A 21,764-nucleotide genomic window follows, 5' to 3' on the forward strand; every position below is an offset into this window, starting at 1 on the left:
AGAGTGACTAGAGTGATTAGAGTTCACACGGTGTACCACACGGATCAGTTCTTAGACCAGTTTTAATATCATTGTACACGTTACCACAGAGACATCAGTCTGCGTGACATTTATCCCCACTGTTATATTGACTTTTCTCAGAGCAGACAATTTGACCTGTCAAAATGTGATAACTATAATAATTGCTCCATTACATTTCAGGGTGACTGTCCCAGGACCCTTGGAAGACCTTTTACTGGAATGAAAGTCAAAAAGTCCATCATGACAAAGGCCTATCAAACATCCCTATAAACCTAAAATGATGATTAAATGCAACAAAGAGACAAGCCAGATAGGGTTTGCCACTACTACTGTTAACTTCAGGAGCTCTCAATTCATTCTTTTGTCTCGTTGGTAGTCTTCTTCTCAGCGTGAAGAGCGAAGGTTTCTGCCACTAATAAGGGGAAGACTAAGGTAGCCTCTGCAAACACCTGGTGAGACAGAACAGGCTGTGTATCAAATCAGAGAACATGACGCCAGAGACAATCAATTCCTTCCTTTTGTGTGTCTGTTTTTTTTCTATGACTTGAAATAAGACTACACAGTGAATGACTAAGATTTGGCACAAATTCTCTGTTTTCCCATGCACCGTACTTGTGATAGAAATAGAAAAGATAAACGCTTGCATGCAATTGATCAAGAAACAGACTTTGTGCAACTTTGTAATACAAGTAAATACATAAACATAACATGCATACTAATGTATAAAATCCAGAATTAGTATTAAAGATACCTTCACAGGTTGAGCATCTACTTTGATCTTGCCCCAGGTCACGGCCTCATCGGGTCTGGCCCCTGAGTCAGAACCATCAGCTTCGTAAGCTGTATTCACGTACACCGCAAAGTCAGCTCCCAACCTCTGGAAGGGACAAATCAGTTCATCAGAACTGCAAACTGAGCAAGGAAGACATCTTTACTGATTAAATTATTAACTGATAATTTTGCCCTGTTTTTTGAAAGACCAACAACAAATGGCGGAACTCTAACACTGAACCAACCTGCTTGATCACTTTGTAACACTCAGTCAGTCAGTCAGTCAGTCAGTCAGTCAGGGAAACACTTGCATGTTTATCAGACTGGCCTACTTTGCACAACATTAAAGTACTCATCTGGAAGACTTCTTTAATCAAACTTGGCTATATTACCTCACGCCCCTCTGAAAGAAAACACAAATCCACAGATACAAAAACTTGTTTTGTACGGGGACATCATTTAATTCCAAAATGCTACATACTTACCATTGCATTGGCATTGCATATGTGGTGTTTAGCCACACCTCCTCCCAGGATGATCATCCCTGTGCTGTTGGCAGCCACTGCCTGGGTATTCATCCTTGTTATATCTGGAATTAAATGTATTGTGTTAGACAAACTGAACATCACGAAGACAAATTAGGGAAGCACCAATGACGACTGTCTTACCTTGAGTTATGTCCACAATCAGGCCAGGGTTGTCAGCTGAGAAGAAGAACAGCACGTCTCCTAAAGCGCCATCTGTCAGGGCGGGGCTGAACACTGGGATGTTGTTCTGAAACACCAGATCCTTACTCAGTAGCAGGACAGTCACACAAAATATAAACACACTCACTGGGTAGTGACGTAAAAATTCACAAGGAGGTCATTCTGCTTCATCCTTCCACGGGTTGTCATACTACCAGTTTGACTAAAAATGTTGATTAATTTATCCCACATATACAGATCTCAGATCACCGCCTGGTGTATACCAGGACTCACCTTGTAGGCCCAGTAACAAACAGACTCAGGGTTGTTGATCTCCTTCCCCAGTCGATGGATCATCTTTGAAGGAGTCCAGTGAGCGCCCTGAGGGAAGATTTGTCACAGAAAGACAGAACTAGATGTGTGAGATGGCAGAAATACAACAATCAGGATATCTAAACTACCACACTGAATGGAACAGCATGGGAAATTCCATCTTAATAATGATTTTTAATTGGTGTCATTCATAGCTCTTCAGTGTGCTCTAAAGTAGTTAATGCAAGAGCAATCTGACCGACTTTTTACTACTTCAGTAAAACATTTGTTATTCAAAGTAAATCCTACTCGAGTACAATAGCAAATATTGCTGGGGCCATGACATAAAATATCCTGGATTTCACATTACAGACACAACCAGTGAGTGTTTATGTAACACTTTTGCAGCAATACTTACAGATGTACTATTCACCATCTAACCACATACTAGGTGTTGACTTATGCTTGTGTTTAACATGTATTACCAATCCCTACAGTGTAGAACATTTTAAGAAGACATGTAGACAAGTGTTCAAAATGGAGTCCACACACCTGAGTGTTCTGCTCCAGCAGCATCTGGTTCAGGATTGGCTTGATCCAATTGTAAAATGTGTTATAGTTTTCATCGGGCATCAGAAGGTTCCCGATCCTACAGAGTGCAAGTGACACACATAGAATTGAATGTGTCAGTGAAAGCCAACTTACCAATTTTCTGCATATTGTGACTGAAATGCACAATTAATGAGTCATAGTAAAATTATGTGTCACTGTAATCTATGAATTTCACATCTTCTTATATAATTCATTAATGTGATGTATGCAGTTCTGAGGCCGATAAGATTTTCCATAAAGTCCAATTATTGGGAACCTCCATTCTTTTATTACCTCCAACTGCCCTGAACCAACTTCATTGTGCTGTAATCAAAACTACTTGCTCCATGCACAGCATGAAACCGGATCATAGTTCAAATAAATGTACAGCAAGTGCCTGCTAAATTCAATTTTGCTTTAGTATAAGTCTAGCCACACCATGGTTAAAACAGTGAAATCTTTTCATTCCTATGGAATTGTCACAATCTGCTCGAGGAAGTGAAATCAATTTGTGCAAATGTTCTGCATAAAGTTAAATCGTGTGTAGATATGACAGCCAAAATGGAGGCTGTCATAGCTTTTCAGCTACGTTGCACCATTCACTTGTATTCAACTTCCTGTCTAGCAGTGGTAGACAGTTGTAAATGGAAGAGTGTCCCGTGTACTGCAACAGTCTGAAATGTTCTCTGACCTGTCAATGCCTTTATTAAACAGATCTTTGCCAGGAAGACTGAAGTCTCCCACGTAAACCGGGCCCAAACACTTGATCAGATCCTCCTCTATACCTCCAGCGGTCGTCACTAAGACATCCACCTACACACAGAAGCATATGTTTGGTAAGGGAACAAATGTAATGTGCTGCTCTGTCCTATGTTGGACTCAGATTCAGATGTTTCCTGTGAGGCTGTTTCAATAACTGTAGACTGCAGACAACATAGCATTTGTCAATAGTGCAGTTTCCAATGGGTTTGAAGAGGGCCGTACCATCTTGTGTTCTGCAAGGTAGCGGATAGTCTCCCTGACTCCACTGCTGATGAGGTTTGAGGTGTAACCAAGGAAGATGGTGCAGCTCCTCAGGCAGGGGCAGTTGGATGGATCATCCTCAACACTTCCATTCTCCGCTGTTAGTGGTTGCTGACGCCTCTCAATCTGTGGATGTGTGGAGTGGATCATAAACATGGAAAGTGAAAACTAGCATAGCCAAAGTCAGGGTTGCACTTGGACACTATGTTACATTTTGCATCAAAGATTAAGAAATCTTTTTAAAATAAAATAATCATTTCAAATGCTTGCTGGTGGTAAACAACAAATGTCACCATGCTGTTGATCTGCTGGACAGCCAGGCCAAAGTTGGTAGCCTGGAAGCCTGTGTTGAGGTAGGACTGCAGCAGGGCTCTGTGGTCCACTCCCTGGTTGAAGTCATAGCCCTGGACCCTTGGTGCATCCTCTGGGAGAGGGACACTCGCCCTGTAGATCTCAGTATATTTGTGGATATGGTCTGCCGTATCTCCTGAAAATGCAAGGAATGATATAAGAGTCAAGATATGTGCAATAGTCCATCATGGACACAGAGCTGTCCAAACTGGTGGTAAAGTCTGGCTGACAGTAAATAACCTGCCTCAGGTGGAGAGCCTCAGGCTGCTTCCTTCGTTCACAGGCTCTTTTTGTGGTCCTTAAATGCCTTAGTCAGGTTTTTATATCACCTGTCTTTGTTGGTCAATTTGATATTCCAAATATCCACTAACTTATTTTCTGTTGGTCCTGCAACACCTCTCCATCTTTTTCATGGCTCACTATATGAAGATCGTTCATCCCCAGCAAGTTGGGTGCAAGACAAGCCCTGCTGGTGTCGTGCTTGCAGGGCCTCACGACCAATCGTTTGCTTTGAATGATAAGCCTATTATTTGATTTACCTGCTTAATTCAGTATGAATACAGTACCTTGTTGTTCCTCTATACCAGTTCAGTTAGTGTCTGCCTGACCAAACTGGCTTATGTGTACAACTTCCAGATCCCGTTACAATTACTAAATCACAAGACAGTAGATGAAGTAGTCACACAATGTACACTTGGAGATGAGTCCCCCAGCTGGTTAATCCAGCTGCACAGGCTTATTGCAGCACAAGCTCTGTTTCTTTCAGTTTGAGCCAGAAGATTAGAGGCAAATCTAAAATCATCCTAGTTATTAACCTGCACCTTGTGCATAGTGAGTTAGAACAGTGATATGCTGTATAGTGAGTGCACCAAGTACATTTTGTTCCAGCTACTACAATGACCATTACTTCTCACTTATCTTAACAATGAGTCCATCCATGAAAAAAAAAAAAAATCCACATTACCTGTGCAGGCAGAAATCCCTTCCTTGATTGTCTTGTTAGATGGCCCCATCAGGATGTTGGTCTGTCCTTTAGACGGTTCAAGACAAAAAAACGTATGTAGAATTTATACCTTATAGGAGGGCGGGGTACTGTGTGCAGGGGGACAGTGTACAGCTCCCATTGGCTGCAGATTTTGAGCTGAGAGCTTGTGCCAGACTCAACTTTGTGCTGTTTTGTACCTGTCATGTTGCTGCAGGCAAATGTGTGTTGAGCTGAGAGCAGGATTTGGCTTGTCCGAGTTGTATATTTTGATACACATCCATATGCGTATGTATTTTCGGTATATAGCAAGGGGTCCAGGTGGCATAACATGTACAATTGCCACCTTGTGTTTTAGATAAAAGTAGCTATGTCACAAAATATGAGGTAGCTCTCTGAAGTGACATTTTCAAGATTTACACTGCCTCAACCCAAACAATATGCACATTTTTGCGGTGCAAGTGCATATCAAAACCTCAACAAATAGGGGCAATTAATCCTTCTTAGTCAACTTCATTCGATTGATCGAGTAGAAGATATAAGAATAAACAAGGCTAAAAAATACAATTTATATATACAAAAGTAAGCAACAAACATTCAGCCATTTATTCTGGCTTGTTCCCAACGGTTTTCATACACACACACACACAAACAACAGTAAAGGGTGATCACAAAAAACTTAAACTGACACAAAGTTTAATAGAAAAAAAAAAAATTTATTTTCCCCTATTCACAAAAATTAAATAAAAAGGGATACATCTGATAACATCCCACCTGCACCACAGTTGAGCAAAAAAAAGGTACTACATCAAATTCAATTGCCAGCCTTGATATCAGATTGAAACAAAGTTATGAATTAGTTTTCCACATTCTTCCCAAAAGGTATGCACCAAGCACTGACTCTCCTTCAGTCCAACCACAATATCAAATTTGACATAATCAAATGGTCCGCTATAAAACAACGAAAACAAATAATTCTTTAAATAAAAAGAATAAAAAGGAAAACAAAACAAAAAAAACTTTTAAAGTCCAAAACAATTTGTGCACTGACGCACAAAAAAATAAAAAATAAAAAAACAAAATAAAATAAAAACAAAATAAATAAAACAAAACTTTCACATGAGCATAAAATAAAAAAAAAAATTAAAAAAAAATACCTGTGGACAACCTGCATTTAAATTTACTTCTGTATATAGCTCAGTGAATCACAACATAGCGAGACGTGGTGAAACTTTAACAATTTTTTTGTGGTTCAGGAGCTGCATTCTTCTGAATGTTGTAATGCAGGCTGAACTAGTCAATCCTGCAATCAATGAGTGGCCACTTCATATCTAAATGCTTGCACACATCAGCAAAACTTGTGCTACAAAAAAAGAAAATTCCATGTGACACTGGTTGAGGAAAAAGCACACATCAAATCTTACTCTATAAAAGACATCATCTATTGATGTGAGCTGATATTCAGGAAAACGTTCAGGAGATTTCTCAGGCAAATGTTGATACTTTCAGTGGCCACATCAACTCAGGCACGACTCAAGCAATGGCCTGGACATTACTTTATCGAAGGGCTGGTGCAAAGTTACATCTAAGCAGTACTCGCGTACACACCTTAATAGTAAAACACCAACAGGCAAACAGCCGTACACACTTCAATTACAACCGTCCACTATGGACAATGACTAACAGATAAAGCTGGATAAAGACCACCACTCTCTCACGTAAGATAACCAGTGTCAAGGGAGAACAATAGGACTGGGAGTCAGTGTATTCCCAGGCATATCCTACACAGTATCAACGGGTGAATATATGGCAACAGCAATCACTAGTTTGATCATAAGCTGGAGAAGTACCTTATTAATCCAGCAGTGAATTGCATTGCCTTTGACAAAGCTCTTAAGGTAGATCCCTCCAAAACGGACCCAATATAAAACAACTATAAAAGAAAGGAGCAAGACTTATTGAAAAGCATGCAATGTTTATGACAAGGAGAAGCCTTGATGGCTCAAGCAGCCATCATTTAACAAAAAAAAAAAAAAAAAAAGCATTGATGAAAACGATAACAGATATGGATTGACAGGTGCACTGGGACATGGATCCAAAATACTGTAATTCAGATGTCTCCCTCCTCTTAAATCCTATTCAATCCATTTTAGGAGCTACTTTATAAAACTATGTTAAGAGGCCTCAAGTCTTACCCTAGTCATTTTACCATTGCTTAACATTATCATCAATATGCTTACTTTAGCAAGCCATTAACAGTCCTAAAATCACTTATCAAAAAAACTATATCTCAAGATCAGTATATTATTACTGTGTCTTACATTTGAAATTCTAAATTTCTTACAAAAGAAAAAAGTGCATTTATATCAGTAAGAACCAATTCATTCTTGTTGATGTCTTATCGCTCTCATCAAGTCCATTTTGCACATACTCTCAAACGAAGCAGCAGCAGCAAAGAGGATTCTCAACTTGCCTACAGTATTTGAACTCTTGTTGCAGTGAGTGATTCTCCAATCTGACATGAGTCGATTTCTGTATTAATCTACCTAAAGTTGGTCTTCACACACACAGCCTCTATTAAACTATAGGGACACTGATTACACAATATGTATGAATGGGAGGACAAAAGAACCGAGCACTGACTGCTTCAAACTATGGCAGCCTCCCCATGCTGACAATTCGCGTAATAAATCAAGTGAGCAACACGACAGACATTCACTCAAACATGCGTCACTTAAGAGGTGATCATATGCCATGCAATAACTTGGTACTGCGGTGGTAAAACCTTAGAGGACAGACCGACTGCATCTTTTTTTTTTTTTGGCCTCCAGTGAGGGGGGAAAAAAAAAGAAATCTATGAATCGAGAGGACTTCAGCAACCACGGGAAGAGGAAGGAAATTAAATTCAGCTAAGTGTACATGTGAAAAGAGAATAAGACCCATGTATATGCACACAAAATGTTTTTTGCAATTTCGCCGTAAAAGGTGCAAAAAAACTTGTGCACATTTCCTGCAGTTACATAGTAAAAGCGTCTCTTTTTTTGTTTAGCCTCTGGCACGAGCCTGTTTAAACACATCAACATGTGCAAGTCATTCTATGGACTACGTGCATTGTGGTATTTGGGACTGTGGCATCCTATGCTGGTTCAGATAATTCCTTTATATGTACCTATCTGACACCCCCCTCCCCCTCCCAGATGTCTCCTATCTTAACAGAATAATTAAATCAATGCAGGGAGGTCAAAGCCAGCCCCTAATTTTGTCCTCGCCTACCTAGGGTTCCCTGCGGTGCTGTTGGCGAAAGACACTTTTGAGTGTGTTGGATTTAGTGAGGCGTTTAATCCGAGAGGTATATGTATATCCCCAGTTTACCCTCCCACACCCACCACCCTCCTCCCACCCTCCCTCACAGAGACACACAGGGCGCGGGGGGACAGGGGCCATCCGCTGAGTGGAGGATCAAGGCCAGTCTCATCCCTCCAGCGCTCGTTTCTTCCCACAATCTGGGCAGTGCAATGAGTTCCCCAGTAACCCTCCCCTACATTAACCTGCAGACAAGAAAAACAGGAACAGACAGAGAAAAGCCATTAAAAAACAAACAAACAAAAAAACAAAAACATATAAACACTTAGTGGAACACTCAGGTGGAAGTACCATCAGTGAAAAGTCTTATTCTGGATCAGAAAATGAATTTGGGAACAAAATGTATCATTGCTATCAATGAGCTGGGTGTTTCATCATTTCCAGAAGGGGGTCTGGGGGCGTAGGTTGTTGAGAGGTGTACTGGACATACCTAACAGGTTGGTGTCCTGTGTGGACCAGGGGATGGTAGGGTTAGACGCCATAGCAGGCTGACAGACGCTCCTTCAACAGAGGAGGAAACTGCTCCGAGAATTGCTGCCAGTTCTCTTCCCCAACCTGGTCCTTGAAGCCATGCAAGATCTTGGAAGGAATAACAGAAACCATCATGAAGGCAGAATAATCTTCCACATGGTGGAACTACACCTCACTGCTAGTTGTGAACCTGACTGTTTTTTACAAAACCTGCAACCCTACATCCGAATGTAGGTAACCGCTAGCCAGTGGCAGACAGTACATTCATTCAAGTACTGTAGTACAAGTCACATGCCCATCTACAATTTAAGTACTGTACTCCAGTATTTTCTAGTATTTGAAAGATATTTTTCCTTTACTTCCAACACATTTATCTGACAGCTATGATTACTAATCAGATTATACATCCATCATACACCATACAATTATATAAGATCTTATGAACTATGAAATACTATACAAACCATTGATGTCTGGCAATTTAAAACATTAGGTAACAATATTCACTAATACAATGTTTTATTTCCCAACTTGCTTTTAGGCACACCTGCAGCTCCCCTGAGACAAAAAGCTCAATCCACACTTCTCAGACTCAAAAATCATCCACACCATGAAATCAGATTTCGAATGTCTGATTAGTGATCATCACAGAACGTGGTGAGCCAGAACTAAACTAGCAATCTAAAATAATCACATCCATCAATGTGTTCGACAAGATCCTATCAGTGATGTGGAAATACTTCAGATGAGGCACTCACCTTATAAAACATGTCCCTCAGGTCATCCTTGGGGTTGACCCAGGAGGCTACAGCATCACAGAAGAAAATGAAGTCCTGGACAGATTAAGAGAGGACATGTTACTTCACTACACGGTGAGGTCTCTAAGCCCTGCATCCCTAAACAGCTTTAAGGCATATAACCTCACCTGAACCACTCCTGCAGGGTTGACGCCAATCATCACACAGATTCCCCGGAAGGCAGAGTCCTTCTCCTCATTATCTCGGATGTTCCTCAGCGATGTGCACCTGAGAAAAAAAAAGAGAGACAAAAGTGGAAAAGTATTAATTCGTCTATTCAGTTGCTAGGGGTCTCGTCTAGATATTCAGATGGTAAGGTTCATACATGACTCACCATGGTCTAATGAACTGCTGCAGCTGTGGTGCCACTTCCTGGGGACAGACGTAACCTAGTCTGCCAATCGTAATGGCTGCAGAGGGAGATGTATCACAATTTACCATAACCCTCCCAACATGACCAACAAATGCTCACAATGTTTTAAACACAATCCCAATTTATTCTGTGCATGTGTGACTGTGTGTACCTGTGTTTTCCAGTAGCGTCTTGGGTGTGTTTGGTCTATTGATGATCTCGACCAGGTGTGGCAGAACCATGCCTACATAGGGCTGCATCTCTGCACCTACAGACATACAACACAGAGCAGATGCCAAATCAAGTATCTGAGGAAAACAGGTCACTTGTGGATGATTCATGGTTATGACTGTCAAAATGTCAGAATTTGATGCCAATCAGGCATCAGACTCAGCCTGCTGCCCACTTTCAACCAGTAAGAGGCGTACAGAGAAATGAGACAAAAAATAAATGAGATTTAATTTTTTTCCCTGCCATTTAATTTTGCCTTTATTAGACAGGGGGTGGCGGTGAAGGAGGAGGATGATTTAAAAGTTGAAAAGAAAAACAAAAAAAAAACAACTTGTGTATGAAGAATGTGGAACATCTTGAGGCTTAAATGAGCAGCTGAAAATATGGGTGTGCATGAATACTTAGACAAGTGTAAAGAGGATAAGCTACAAACCTCGGTTAACCTTGTATGAAGAAAGAGCTGAGGGAGTATGAATGATGGCTGGGAGCTAAACTGCATAGTTGGCTTTACTATGCATGAAGAAGTAGCCAAAGGGTTAAGAGTTGTAAAAGTGAGAAAAGGGATGAAGGATGCAAAATGAATATAAGCTTGGAGCTAAACTGCATTCCATGACTAATGGCTGCGAGTTAAATTGCACTTTTGGCTCAACTTGGCATGAAGAAGTAGCTAAAGTAATAGAAAAAAGTAAAGCAGCTAAAATTACTAAAAGTCACATAAAGTGGGAAAAGGGGTGAAAGAAGCAAAATATAGTGTGAGTGGTGAGCCAAACTGCATCGTTAGCTATAAATTGAAGTATGGATGATTAGAAAAGAGTCAAATTAGGGAAAGAGTCAAATTACTATAAATAGGACTCTGTGTGTGTGTGTGTGTGTGTGCGCGCCTGAAAATGCAACAAGTGTTGAAGCTGTATCACTTTTCTCGAGCTGTGATCAAAGGTTGCCATTGTGATGCCTGGATGGTATCTGCTGCTTGACCCCTGGCTCCGACAGCTCATTTCACAGGTGCACCTGTCACACTCCTACTGCTGCTGCAAAGCTCAATACTGAATTTGAATGAAGCTTCTATATAAACGTGGAACAAGTTGAGTGTCACAAATGCTGTGGAATAATTATGTGCATGAACATAAATTGTGAATGTGTTAAGCATTCACACCAAACCTTAGTAACATCACTAAATCCTTTAGCAACCAGAAACGGTTGAAATGAAGGGCTTTTTAAAAATCCTTCACATAACTTCCAGTTGGCAGCTTGGAGGGGAGGGGGTTTGGGCAAAAAGAAGGCATGTCTCAACATCTCGAAAAGAATTCTCTTTTTTTCATATTGCAGTCTTTGGTCTAAAAGATACGCTCACCAGGACAATTCCTTGTTTGCTCCTTGACACTTGTGCCTGTAAGGAGATCACACAGAGTGTCACTAGGCTGACTGGATCATGGACAATGGCTTGCCAGGCGTGCATGCATACATGCACACACATGTTCACACTATGTGCAAGAATAATGGCTTCTGTTGTTACGTCCAATGGCACAAATATAACAGAATATGGGGGAACAGCACACTGCAAGCCACACTTTCACAATCATGTGAAGTCTCCCAAAATTCTAAATGCATAATGATGTCTCAAGAATGTGTACATGTCTACAGCTGGAGACAGCCATTACAGCAGGAGAGAACTGGAACAACGCCCTACCAAGGGCCAAGAATCCCAATTAACGTCAAGGGGAAAGACAGATGCAGTGCGTTTTGCACCAACTTGCAGATCAGTTTGCATTTATTACACTTAATCACACACAACCATCCACCATATAAACCTGCATGCAAGCAACTGTGCCCCCTACAGCATAATGAGGTGTACAACATCTGGATCAGAAATTATTAGGAACAAAATGTATCATTCTATGTCAATGAGCTGGGTGTTTTCATCATATCCAGATATGGGGCACTTGTTTTCAGTGAGTGCAACAAATTAATTTTTAAAAAATAAATGTAAAGACACTCACCCATTTGCATGGAGATCTCACCAATGGCCCAGGTAGCATTGTTACACACAGAGATAAACTCTGGGTTCAGGTTGAGCCCCAGGATTGGCATAAACTCAGCTGGGGAAAGGAAATGGACATGCCGTCAGATCACTTGCACACACACAGACTCTGTAATCCCCAATATCAAAAACACTGAACCATCTATAGCTACAACAGGTATTGTCAGTGCTGACTACTCACTGGTAGTCAGAGTAATGGACAGGTGATGTAATTCAATGTCTCTGTGGCAGAGTTACTCAGGGCTCTGATAACACACACACACACACACTCACCAATGCAGGGTTTAACATGGAGGAAGCATGCCTTGGTTAGATCACCCAGCAGAGCGAAGGAGCTTTGTCTCACCTCAGGCATCGTATCCTGAAATACAAATCACAACCCTTACTGTTATACTTGCACGGTAAATATTTAACAGCTATAAAAATAAGGAAAGAAACTGCTAAATCCATTCCCTTTATACCTGCATGCACTGGAAAAGCAGTGTCATGATGTTAGAGCGGGCCACTAGCTGTTCCACATGACCTCCCAGACCCTCAGCCAGGCCGCTCAGCAGGTCCAAGGCCACAATCATAAAATCCTTGTCAGGAGCCTCATACTGGTCTGGATGCTGGTTGTACATCTGTACAAACATGACAGGCACATGTCACCTCTTTACCTCTGAAGGAGGATCGCTAAATAAACAACATATTGTGTGTGTTTGCTTCCTCACCATAGCCTGAGCTAGCGTCTTCTGTACTAGTGTGACACAGCGCTGATAGACAGGCTCACAGTAAGGCAGGAACCCACTCTGCAAGGCAGTAGCTACTGACGACAGACACTAGAGGAAACAAACATGACTGTTAGCAGTTGTTTTCTGGGGTGTCTGTGAATAATGGCCACAAAAGTAGTCAGACACCATATGTCATTGTTTTTTTTGATGGGAGACAATCCTTAAAAAGCAATCATAATTCTTTCCTGTTATTTTGGCACCACTTTCCATAATCTGAATTTAAGCACTAAACATCCCAAGTAGCATGAGGCATGTGGTATCTGGATCAGAAAATATTAGGAACAAAATGTATCATTTTGTGTCAATGAGCTGGGTGTTTCATCATATCCAGATACTGGTTAAATATATTCAGTAAACAACACTGAGAGCAATTATGAATACAAAAATAAATAAAGAAAAAAGAGTAACACCTCACACACATACGATTTGGGTCAGTGTATTAGGAAAATGCACCTCCTGTGGGAGAAGTATTGCTTTAAAAATGAACTGCTCACCTCTAAAAGTGGAAACAGGTCTTTGTCTTCGTCCTTCAGCTCATTCCACTTGGCAATAAGGGGGGGCATCAACTTCTGAATGTACTCCTGAGTAAAAGAAAATTGTAAATCCATTGCAAGGGTAATATCAATAATGACATGCATCACAATGCAAATATGGAAGATTCTGCAGCTTATGTTTGTTGATTGTCCGGCCTCAGCTGCACAATAAGGTTACGTTGCAACACTGCTCCCATGCATTGAATTGTGGCCGGCATTAGGCCAATGTTACTTCTGTAGGAGCTATGATGGACAGATGCATCATAAGGCATCACAAACATCCGAACATCCGAACAGATCTGCAGACCATTCTCTGTAAAGGTACGCATTTAAATCTGAACTAATAATGCTCTCAACATCCAAGTAGCATGAGGCATGTGGTATCTGGATCAGAAAATATTAGGAACAAAATGTATCATTTTGTGTCAATGAGCTGGGTGTTTCATCATATCCAGATACTGGTTAAATATTTTTAGTAAAAACATAAAATCAAATAAATAAAACATATTTGTAGACTCCTGTGGTCTGATTATTGGAAGGAATACATTTGTACATTTTTGAATGATGAAAAAGTAGTCGTGGGCATCAATATAGATCACTGAGGATATCAATTGATTTTTTTTGCGTTTGAATCATTGACAGCTGAATCATAATAGAATCTTGAGGCCAGCGAAGATTTGCAACTCTAGTACAGCCATACAGTTAAAACAAACAAAACAAAAAAACACAAATTATCTTTTTTTGGTGAAATAGATATGATCATCGTTCATCTGACAAATAGGAAAGAGAATCATTTTATCATACACTCTTGGCCAAGTAAATTCCAAAAAACAATTGTATTAGTGAAAGCAAGTTGGTGTACAGGGTACAGTTAAAAATGGAACAAGTGCTTACAGGCTGATTGAGGTGGTGACCCACTGAGTCTGCCAGAGTTCCTATAGCATCATAGAGAATCAGGAGATTCTTATGCTGGTACTTTCCGAAGGCAAACACCAGCGTGTCCAGGATAAAGCTCAGGTAGGGGACAAGCTCTGTGCACGCCTCCTCCTCAAGAGTGGCGAATGCACTACAAAAAAAAAAGATGGTGCACATGACACATCAGTGTTTCACATAAATATGGTTGTGACATTCCAGTACTGACAAATGCTGGATGGAATTGGATCAGAAAACAATATGGGAACAAAGTGTATCATTGTTTATCAATGAGCTGGGATTTTCATCATATCCATATGAAAAGTAGAAGAGTAATGTGAAGCTGCTCACCTGCAGGCAGCCTCCTGCACTCTCTTATTGCCATCCAAGATGCGCTTAAGAAGCTCTGTCATAAGGGGTTTGAGGTAGGAGTCGGGAGGCTGGGAGACCACCCAATGTGCATAGCGACTCAGGGTCCAGCAGGCAATGGAGCGCACCAGGGCCTTTTTGTCACACAGACACTGGATGAGGTGGGGGATCAGCTCTGGAAGGTAGGGCACCATGCCCTGCATGCAGCCTGAGGCATGGAAAGAGAAGGGGAAAGGAAGTTACAAAGAGCATGTAAAAAATAAAAAACAACAGAATCAGTTGAGATAGAAATATATCACTGTTTGTACAACAGCATAGCAACACAGCTGCAGCACATCTGGATCAGAATATAGGAACTATAGGTATCATTGTAAATCAATGAGCTGGGTTTGTCATCATTTCCAGATGTGAGATGGGCTTAAAAGTCCACCTAATTGTGAGTGGATTGTAAAATATGAACATAGTTTAAATTTTATCCCACATCTAATAGCATGGTTGTACAGGAGGGCCACAGCTGGTGATGCAGCCAACATGTGCCAAGCATGCAATGAGGGACTAAAAAATACAAAGGGTGCCAGCATAATTAATCAGAGTCATCATCAGACGGCTGAACGAAAATGTGTAGACGGCTTTTAGAAAGAGCAACATTTACTAAATTTAGCCCAATTAATCTACATCTACCTAAATTTTAAGTGGGTCAGTGGAATACAAAGTGCTCACTCCAGATGGCTCATTACAGCCTCTTTGTACTGTCCAACAACAACATCTGTACCAAGTGTCTGGCTTCACCCTAGACTATTTACTCCTAAAGGGGACACATTTGCTCAGGTGCAGGTGGGGATCTGCAGAGATGATACTCAGATTTTGGTGCATCTATTCAGCTTTGTGACCATGTAGTCAGTACTTTTTTCATGTGATCTGTGCCAGTGAACAGACAATTCAGTCATAACAAGGATTGCATAAAGCCACGTTCTGACATCTCTGAAAGAACTAGAGCCGTCACAGACACCACAGACTTGATAAGAGTCTTACCCTCAGCTATTGCCCCCAGGACGAGAATGCCAGACTCCTTTATTACCCAGTCAGGGTGGAAGAGCAGGCCTTTCAGGAGCGGCAGGAGGTGGGGAAGCAGTTCATCGCGGAATACATTGGCCAGCACGTCCAGTGCCGCAGCTGAACACTTTCCTGAATCAACAAAAGAAAAGCCCAGTCACAATCTTCATGTGCAACCTACAGAGGAGCGTGGAGGCTGGAGATGAAATGCAAAAGGACACTAGATGGTTTCAGACATAAATAATTGACAAAAACAACAAATGTCACCATTTTGGAAAGTCTAACTGCATTTCTCCATCACTTACGCAGGTTCCAGTCAGATAGTGTGTCGTCATCATCGTCATCGTCATCCTCAATGTCCTCACCCTCCTCACCCTCCCCTCCTTCGTGCTGCAATGTGACAGTTCGCGACTTGTGGAAACGAGGCTTGATGTCCTGATCACTATCTGGAACAGCCTCGTCCTCCTCAACATCACCCTGGAGACACACACACACAATTGACTTCAGCCATTTCATCATACTGATTGACATAAAGGAGTTTTTCTGAATGAGTAAGAAGCGTTAAGACCAAAATAAGAGCTCACCTTTAATAGTATGATGTCTATCTCTGAATACTTCATACCGTTTACCAAGATAGGCGTCAGTCTATTTTAAAAAGGGAGAGAAGGAGATTTCCAAGTATAAAGGGGTTGGTTATGTCATTATCAAACTGTTGTGTTTAAAGAGAGTGTATAACAAAAGTAAATGTTTAAATCTTCCACCATATTTCAAAAGTAATTAACACAGTACTCACTGCACCAGGTGTCCAGACAGCATCTCCTTACAAATGGGTTGCTCTGCTAAAGTCAGCCAAAACTCGCAGGCCTCCAGAGCCACATTTTCATCGGGGTCCTGGGTTCTCTGCAGCATGTACTGCAGGAGAAGAGGGAAAAATATGATTAAGACAATATCAAAGAATTGGTTAGGTGTTCGAAGGAAAACCAAGAGTGCAGCAAAGTTTCATATCTGGATCAGAATATAGGAACTAAAAGGTATCATTGTAAATCAATGAGCTGGGTGTTTCATCACTTCCAGATGCATTGGGTGAAATGAGGTATAAATATTCTCCCACATTTAAAACATTAATGTACAAGAGGTCTACAGCTGATTGGGGGGTTGTCCAACACTTACTTGGATGATACTGTGCATGTGGGGGATGAGGCGGTCAATGCGGACCTCCAGTAACATAACCAGGGCTCGACACACGTTCTTTCGAACCTCCGAGTCCTCATCTGCTGCCAGCGCAAACAGGCTCTAGTATGGGAGAGAGAAACAACACAAAAATTATTTATGATGGGGAGGAAAGAAAAGCAGGATGGGGATGAAGAAGAAAATCGATTGACAAAAACAACTTTTGTCCATCTGCTATTGAAAAAACACATAGCTCACCTCTATAAAGGTGTCAATGTTGTCCATCAGAGCCTGGGCTCTGCCAATGATGAACTGGTTCACACAGGCTATGGCATGGGACCTGCGAAGATGACAGGACAGTCATGTCAACCACAGAGGTGCTTGGGAGTTAAATAAAGTGTGTTTTTGTCACAAGTAAAACAGAAAAATGCACAAAAACCTTTAAAAAAAAATCAAATCATTTTAATTGAATCCTGTTATTAGCATTATTGTAACTATGTCAATATCTGGATCAGACAGTATGAATACAAACACCTTCACAGTCAGTCAGATGTTAATATGCATCACATCCAGATGGTAACACAAAAACAAGCAAAAATTAGTCGGTTTCTCTATGGTACCTTATCTTGGGACTGCAGTGCTTGAAGAACTGAAGGAATTTGGGGATCATAATGTTGAGGGGTCTGTTCAGAGCGTCGCTGTCCAGCAGCTCCGACGAGTCCTCGCAGATCTTCTGCAGTGCTCCAAACGAGCCCTGAGACACGGACATACACAGAAAGGCTGTCAAATCAAAACGCAAAACGTACAGGGACACAGAGGAGAGAATGAAACCGCATCAGAAAATACACCCAAGCAAAATGCACTGATGGCTCTGTGCAGATTTCACTTTTCAGCTAAATGTGTAAAGAAATGATTTTAGTCACAAACGCAGTCAATTTTTCTCATTATGCAAATACAACTAATAAAACTGAAACTTTATCTAAATATATAATCGAGAGACTTTCAATATAAATAACAGTACATTTCAAAAGTAATAAATCACTGAATGTTTGCCATTTCTTTACAAGGTTCTGTACACCAGAGTTGTTGACCTGAGTTAAGTCACTATTTTGTTTGTTGGCATCTGAACAGAAAATCACGTGAGACTCGACTTGGAAGTTAATAACTCGTGACTTGATGACTTATATGACTTGACATTTTATCTTTTCTGGTGACTTTATTTAGTCTGGCTGTCAGTATATTGCTGTTTAAAAGTGATGAGGAGGGAATTTTTGTATTGAAAAGTAATTAACAAAATAAAGCCTTAGTAAAGCTATTTGGGGTTAAGGTTAGGAGCATCAATTATGATAAAATTAAGTTCATTATTACAACTTTTCTTAACGGGTAGCACAAAAAAATTAAAATAAAATAAGGACCTCGCAGGTGTTGTAGTCCTCCGAGTTGAGCAAGTTGCAGAGCTGGGGCAGCAGCTCCGGCCATGTTTGTAGCTCTCCCTTTGAGGCGATTGTAGTGATCAGAATGCCTAGAGGACCGAGACAGAGGACAGAATTCAGACTGATTTATAATTAACAGGCCCACGAGCAGCTGCCTTTGCAGCAGCTCTGGATCAGACAGTATGAATACAAAAACCTTCACTAGCACTCAGGTCATTTTATGCATCATCTTCAGAGTGTAACAGAGAGAAAGCAGGGGACGAGTGGGTGTATCGGCTATCTGGATGAAGGCTAGTCAACAAAGATAATTTGTGATGGAAAACAGCTTTCACACCAAACTCCCACACATCGGCCACAAAACACACCAACTCACCGATGGTGGCACGTATGAGCGGCGAGGGGTCGCCGATGTTGTTGAGACATTCTTGCTTGATAAAGTCAGCAACAGTTGGGGGAAAGTTCTGGTAGTGGGCCTTAACATTGTTCTTCAGTATCAGACCGCTGAGGGAGCGAGTCGGCTCGTCTGAGGAGCAGACAACAAAAAAAAAAAGAAAAAAGAAACAGAAGGTTATTTTAAATAAGAGTTTTAGATGTTTTAAGATTGTCTGGTGACTGATCAAATGTATTGCACTAACCAGTATAGGCATGGGGGGCCAGATTTACTCTAAACACAAATACTTTCAGCCTGTAACTATATATCAATGCCTAACTGTAAACAAATACCTTTAACATATTATGTTGATCTAGATGGACTCTTAAATTGCTGCCAGGTGATGAGCTAATCAACCGCAGACATGTTGAGCTCACCATACACAATGTTATCTCCCTGTGTGACATACAGTATGCTAAGCTTTTAAGTGTATAGTAGTATAGCAGCACCTTCAATTATAAAATGATCTAGGTGTGTTATATATGGCTAAGAGGAAAACTTGGCTACTCACCTTCAGTTTTGAGTCGCGTAAGGACAAAGATGAGATAGTTGTTGAAGTCAGGGAACTGGTTGAGTTGTTCAAGTTTCTAGCAGGGCAGTTAAGGACCATATGACTTGGAGCTTCCAAATTAAGCAAACCTCCATTTTGGGCAACTAGAGAACAGTCCTCAACTTTGAAACTTGAGAACATCAACACTAAAGTAAACATGGTACATGTACAACTATCAGAACAATACATCTCTATTTGGTACTAGCATAAAACAATGCATGTCATTCAGAGGCAGAGTTTAATAAAATATGATTAAACAGCCATACTATTTGCACCCTCTAAAAAAAACTGCAGTAGGATACTTGTTGAACAGCTCGCTGTGTGACTGTGTTGGGAGACTGCGAGTCTTTGAGCAGTTGGAGGACCTGCTGAAGTCCCTGCTCATCTGGCTGCCACTCCATCCTGAAAAACACACAATAATAAATCCACTTATTAATTCTGTAATGTACACGTTTTCCAGTGTACCCCACTGCAATTTCTATAGATTACCAAAATTAAGTGCAAATAGGTAAGCAAGTGGCTCTGGATCAGACAGTATGAATACAAACACCATCATTGGAAGTCAGATGTTTATGATGCATCATCTCCAAAGTCCACACGCATACATATATGGTCAGGAAAGGACACAGGTCATGAACGGAAGCTTCAACACTTAGCTCAACTGGATGAAGTAAAATCTTGCATCTGCGATTCCCAATACTTTATACAGAAGTAGCGCATCATGATTAATTTGTGTGATATGTTTTATCTTAAGTTTAAGATACCTTTGGTAAACACAAGGTTTGGGCAGGACCTCAGTGAAGGTCCTACACTGCCTGTTTTTTTTTCTTTTTTTAACAGTCACTGCATTACACTACTTTAAAAACTAAACGTTATATAAAGCCACTGCAAACACCAACTACTGCTTTTTTTTTTTTTAAATCGAATTACCCCATGTACAAAATAATTTGAGGAACAAAGTGCATAAGCTTAGGACTGCATGCAGGAAGTAGAAGGTGCACATGGTGTACGTCCAAGGTGGACGAGGGGCCACTAGAGTTTGGTAGAGGTAATTTGAGAGGGGGGGTATAACTCGCTGCAGCGTTTGGCCTTTGAATCCCACAATACAAAACACCTAAAATTGTAAATGGAAATCGGCTTGCTGCACAAAAACGAGGACATTAGACTACACGACAGCTAAAATCTCTGTGACCCAGCTTAACCGCTCCAAGTTAATCCTACCCCCCACGCCACCCGGTCTGTAGGTCTAAGTTTCAGAAATGCTCTGTGACTTAATACTGCTCGGTTATATTTCAAAACCGTGCTGTTCAGCATGGGGACCCGATGCTCGCGATTAAACTGAGGGTCGCGTTCAGCTGCTTTCGGTCAGAGTGCGAGAAAAGTTGTCAGGGAACAAGTTAGCATAGCCATGTAGCAGGGCCGCCTTCCCGGTTCTAAGCTAGCAGTCCGTGTGGTTTACATTTACTAGTAACATGTGACTGCATTAATAGTTTCTTCAGCTATAATTAGCCGAATTATCGATTATAAATTATTGGTTGGTTACGCACTTTCCGAAATGTCAATTTGCAGTTGACTCGGTGCTACCAAAAGTTGCCCTTCTTGCTCAGGCCTGGTCGACGGGGCAGGTCCATGCAGGGTGGTCACAATGTGCCCGTCCGGCATACAAATAGTCAAATACCGCCATCTGCTAGCCAAATGAATCCATGTACCAAGTCATCCGTTTAGAAAAAGACACGACCTGAATGGACATGTAAACTTGCCGCCGTTAAGATAACGCTGGCAGGCAACATTAGGCTCAAACTTGGTGAACACGTTTTGCAAGCTGGCGTTAGCCGCTAAGCCCTCTGAGCATACTGCTCGACTAACAACGCCAATGCTACTAGCCATGCTAATGCTATATAACGGATACTTGTTTTGATATTCGCTTTATCAGAACACCTTACCCGATGAGGCGGTCTGATCGAGGTAAAATGTCTGAAATAGTTTGTCAAAGCACAAGCGCACCAATACTATACGTACAATATTGACTTGAAAGTTGAATTATCAGTACTAGGCCGCTCTTCTCCCGTGCTTCGTAGCGGTTCTTCTTGTTCAAATGAGCACGCCGACTGAAATTGACCTATGGCGGCTTCCGTTCAGTACACATTTCGCCAACTACGCGAGATTACAGGAACCCCGTTTCTTTTTCTCGTCGCCTACCATCATTTAGACATACAAACATAAACATGAATGAAGAACGATGAATTAAATACAGTTATAAATTATAGAAATGTCTGCAGTATGTCGTTTGTGTATCGATCATACGATTCTGATAATTTGTAACGTTGCAAAATAAATGGATCCAAGTGTCGTTAATGTCTATTATGGTGTTATTCTTTGTTTTAATCAAGGTTCATATGTAACGTGTCATAAAAATTCACCTCTTTAAAAAAAACATATTCACTCGAATATGCACATTCACTATCTGGCACTGTTGTTGTTCTGTTTATGTGGCATGTTGTTGGAAACTGTTTTTGAATGTTTTTTTTTTTTTTTTTCATGTAATATTATGGCTG

General features: G+C 41.0%; 2 protein-coding genes and 3 non-coding genes across 7 annotated transcripts; all 5 read right to left on the reverse strand.

The window, feature by feature from the left end:
• Positions 1–44: 44 nt before the first annotated feature.
• Positions 45–5,286, reverse strand: LOC119013591 (deoxyhypusine synthase-like). The gene is made up of 10 exons (XM_037088274.1): positions 4,720–5,286; positions 3,698–3,891; positions 3,366–3,530; positions 3,073–3,194; positions 2,343–2,439; positions 1,773–1,859; positions 1,461–1,566; positions 1,278–1,381; positions 773–898; positions 45–470 (listed from the first exon to the last, which is right to left on the reverse strand). The coding sequence occupies exons 1-10, from the start codon at positions 4,766–4,768 to the stop codon at positions 375–377; spliced, it is 1,146 nt and encodes a 381-aa protein (XP_036944169.1). The 5' UTR covers positions 4,769–5,286; the 3' UTR covers positions 45–374.
• A 146-nt stretch (positions 5,287–5,432) lies between these two features.
• On the reverse strand, positions 5,433–21,424 carry LOC119013588 (transportin-2-like). 3 transcript variants are annotated; one of them, XM_037088267.1, is made up of 26 exons: positions 21,229–21,424; positions 19,512–19,611; positions 19,171–19,246; positions 18,603–18,752; positions 18,212–18,318; positions 17,417–17,550; positions 17,055–17,136; positions 16,797–16,919; positions 16,420–16,538; positions 16,211–16,271; positions 15,932–16,103; positions 15,606–15,758; positions 14,556–14,781; positions 14,187–14,358; positions 13,254–13,340; positions 12,700–12,807; positions 12,451–12,609; positions 12,263–12,350; positions 11,949–12,047; positions 11,303–11,338; positions 9,893–9,988; positions 9,703–9,778; positions 9,497–9,596; positions 9,330–9,404; positions 8,531–8,679; positions 5,433–8,285 (listed from the first exon to the last, which is right to left on the reverse strand). In XM_037088267.1, exons 2-25 carry the CDS (start codon positions 19,608–19,610, stop codon positions 8,572–8,574), a joined length of 2,706 nt encoding a protein of 901 aa, XP_036944162.1. In that variant the 5' UTR covers position 19,611; positions 21,229–21,424; the 3' UTR covers positions 5,433–8,285; positions 8,531–8,571. The 3 variants fall into 3 exon arrangements, with proteins under 3 accessions (XP_036944162.1, XP_036944163.1, XP_036944164.1); XM_037088268.1 differs by having other exon boundaries at positions 21,153–21,306; XM_037088269.1 differs by lacking the exon at positions 11,303–11,338 and having other exon boundaries at positions 21,229–21,417.
• LOC119014859 lies at positions 14,909–14,977 on the reverse strand. Its single transcript, XR_005073098.1, has one exon. It is a non-coding gene; the product is annotated as a small nucleolar RNA U54 (small nucleolar RNA).
• Positions 17,303–17,369, reverse strand: LOC119014849. The gene has a single exon (XR_005073088.1). It is a non-coding gene; the product is annotated as a small nucleolar RNA SNORD41 (small nucleolar RNA).
• LOC119014848 lies at positions 19,732–19,799 on the reverse strand. Its single transcript, XR_005073087.1, has one exon. It is a non-coding gene; the product is annotated as a small nucleolar RNA SNORD41 (small nucleolar RNA).
• Positions 21,425–21,764: the final 340 nt, after the last annotated feature.

The sequence above is a fragment of the Acanthopagrus latus genome, chromosome 23, assembly GCF_904848185.1.
Source record: "Acanthopagrus latus isolate v.2019 chromosome 23, fAcaLat1.1, whole genome shotgun sequence".
NCBI classification, from domain to species: Eukaryota; Metazoa; Chordata; class Actinopteri; order Spariformes; family Sparidae; genus Acanthopagrus; species Acanthopagrus latus.

Excerpts from the sequence above, each read along its gene's own strand:
- LOC119013591 (XM_037088274.1), bottom strand. The coding sequence starts at position 4,768 with ATGGGGCCATCTAACAAGACAATCAAGGAAGGGATTTCTGCCTGCACA. Across the intron at positions 3,195-3,365 it reads ACCTTGCAGAACACAAGATG|GTGGATGTCTTAGTGACGAC; the intron begins GTACGGCCCTCT and ends TTCTGTGTGTAG. Across the intron at positions 1,382-1,460 it reads GATTGTGGACATAACTCAAG|ATATAACAAGGATGAATACC; the intron begins GTAAGACAGTCG and ends ATTTAATTCCAG.
- LOC119013588 (XM_037088267.1), bottom strand. The coding sequence starts at position 19,610 with ATGGAGTGGCAGCCAGATGAGCAGGGACTTCAGCAGGTCCTCCAACTG. Across the intron at positions 16,104-16,210 it reads TAGACATCATACTATTAAAG|GGTGATGTTGAGGAGGACGA; the intron begins GTGAGCTCTTAT and ends GTGTGTCTCCAG. Across the intron at positions 12,048-12,262 it reads CCATGTTAAACCCTGCATTG|CTGAGTTTATGCCAATCCTG; the intron begins GTGAGTGTGTGT and ends TCCTTTCCCCAG.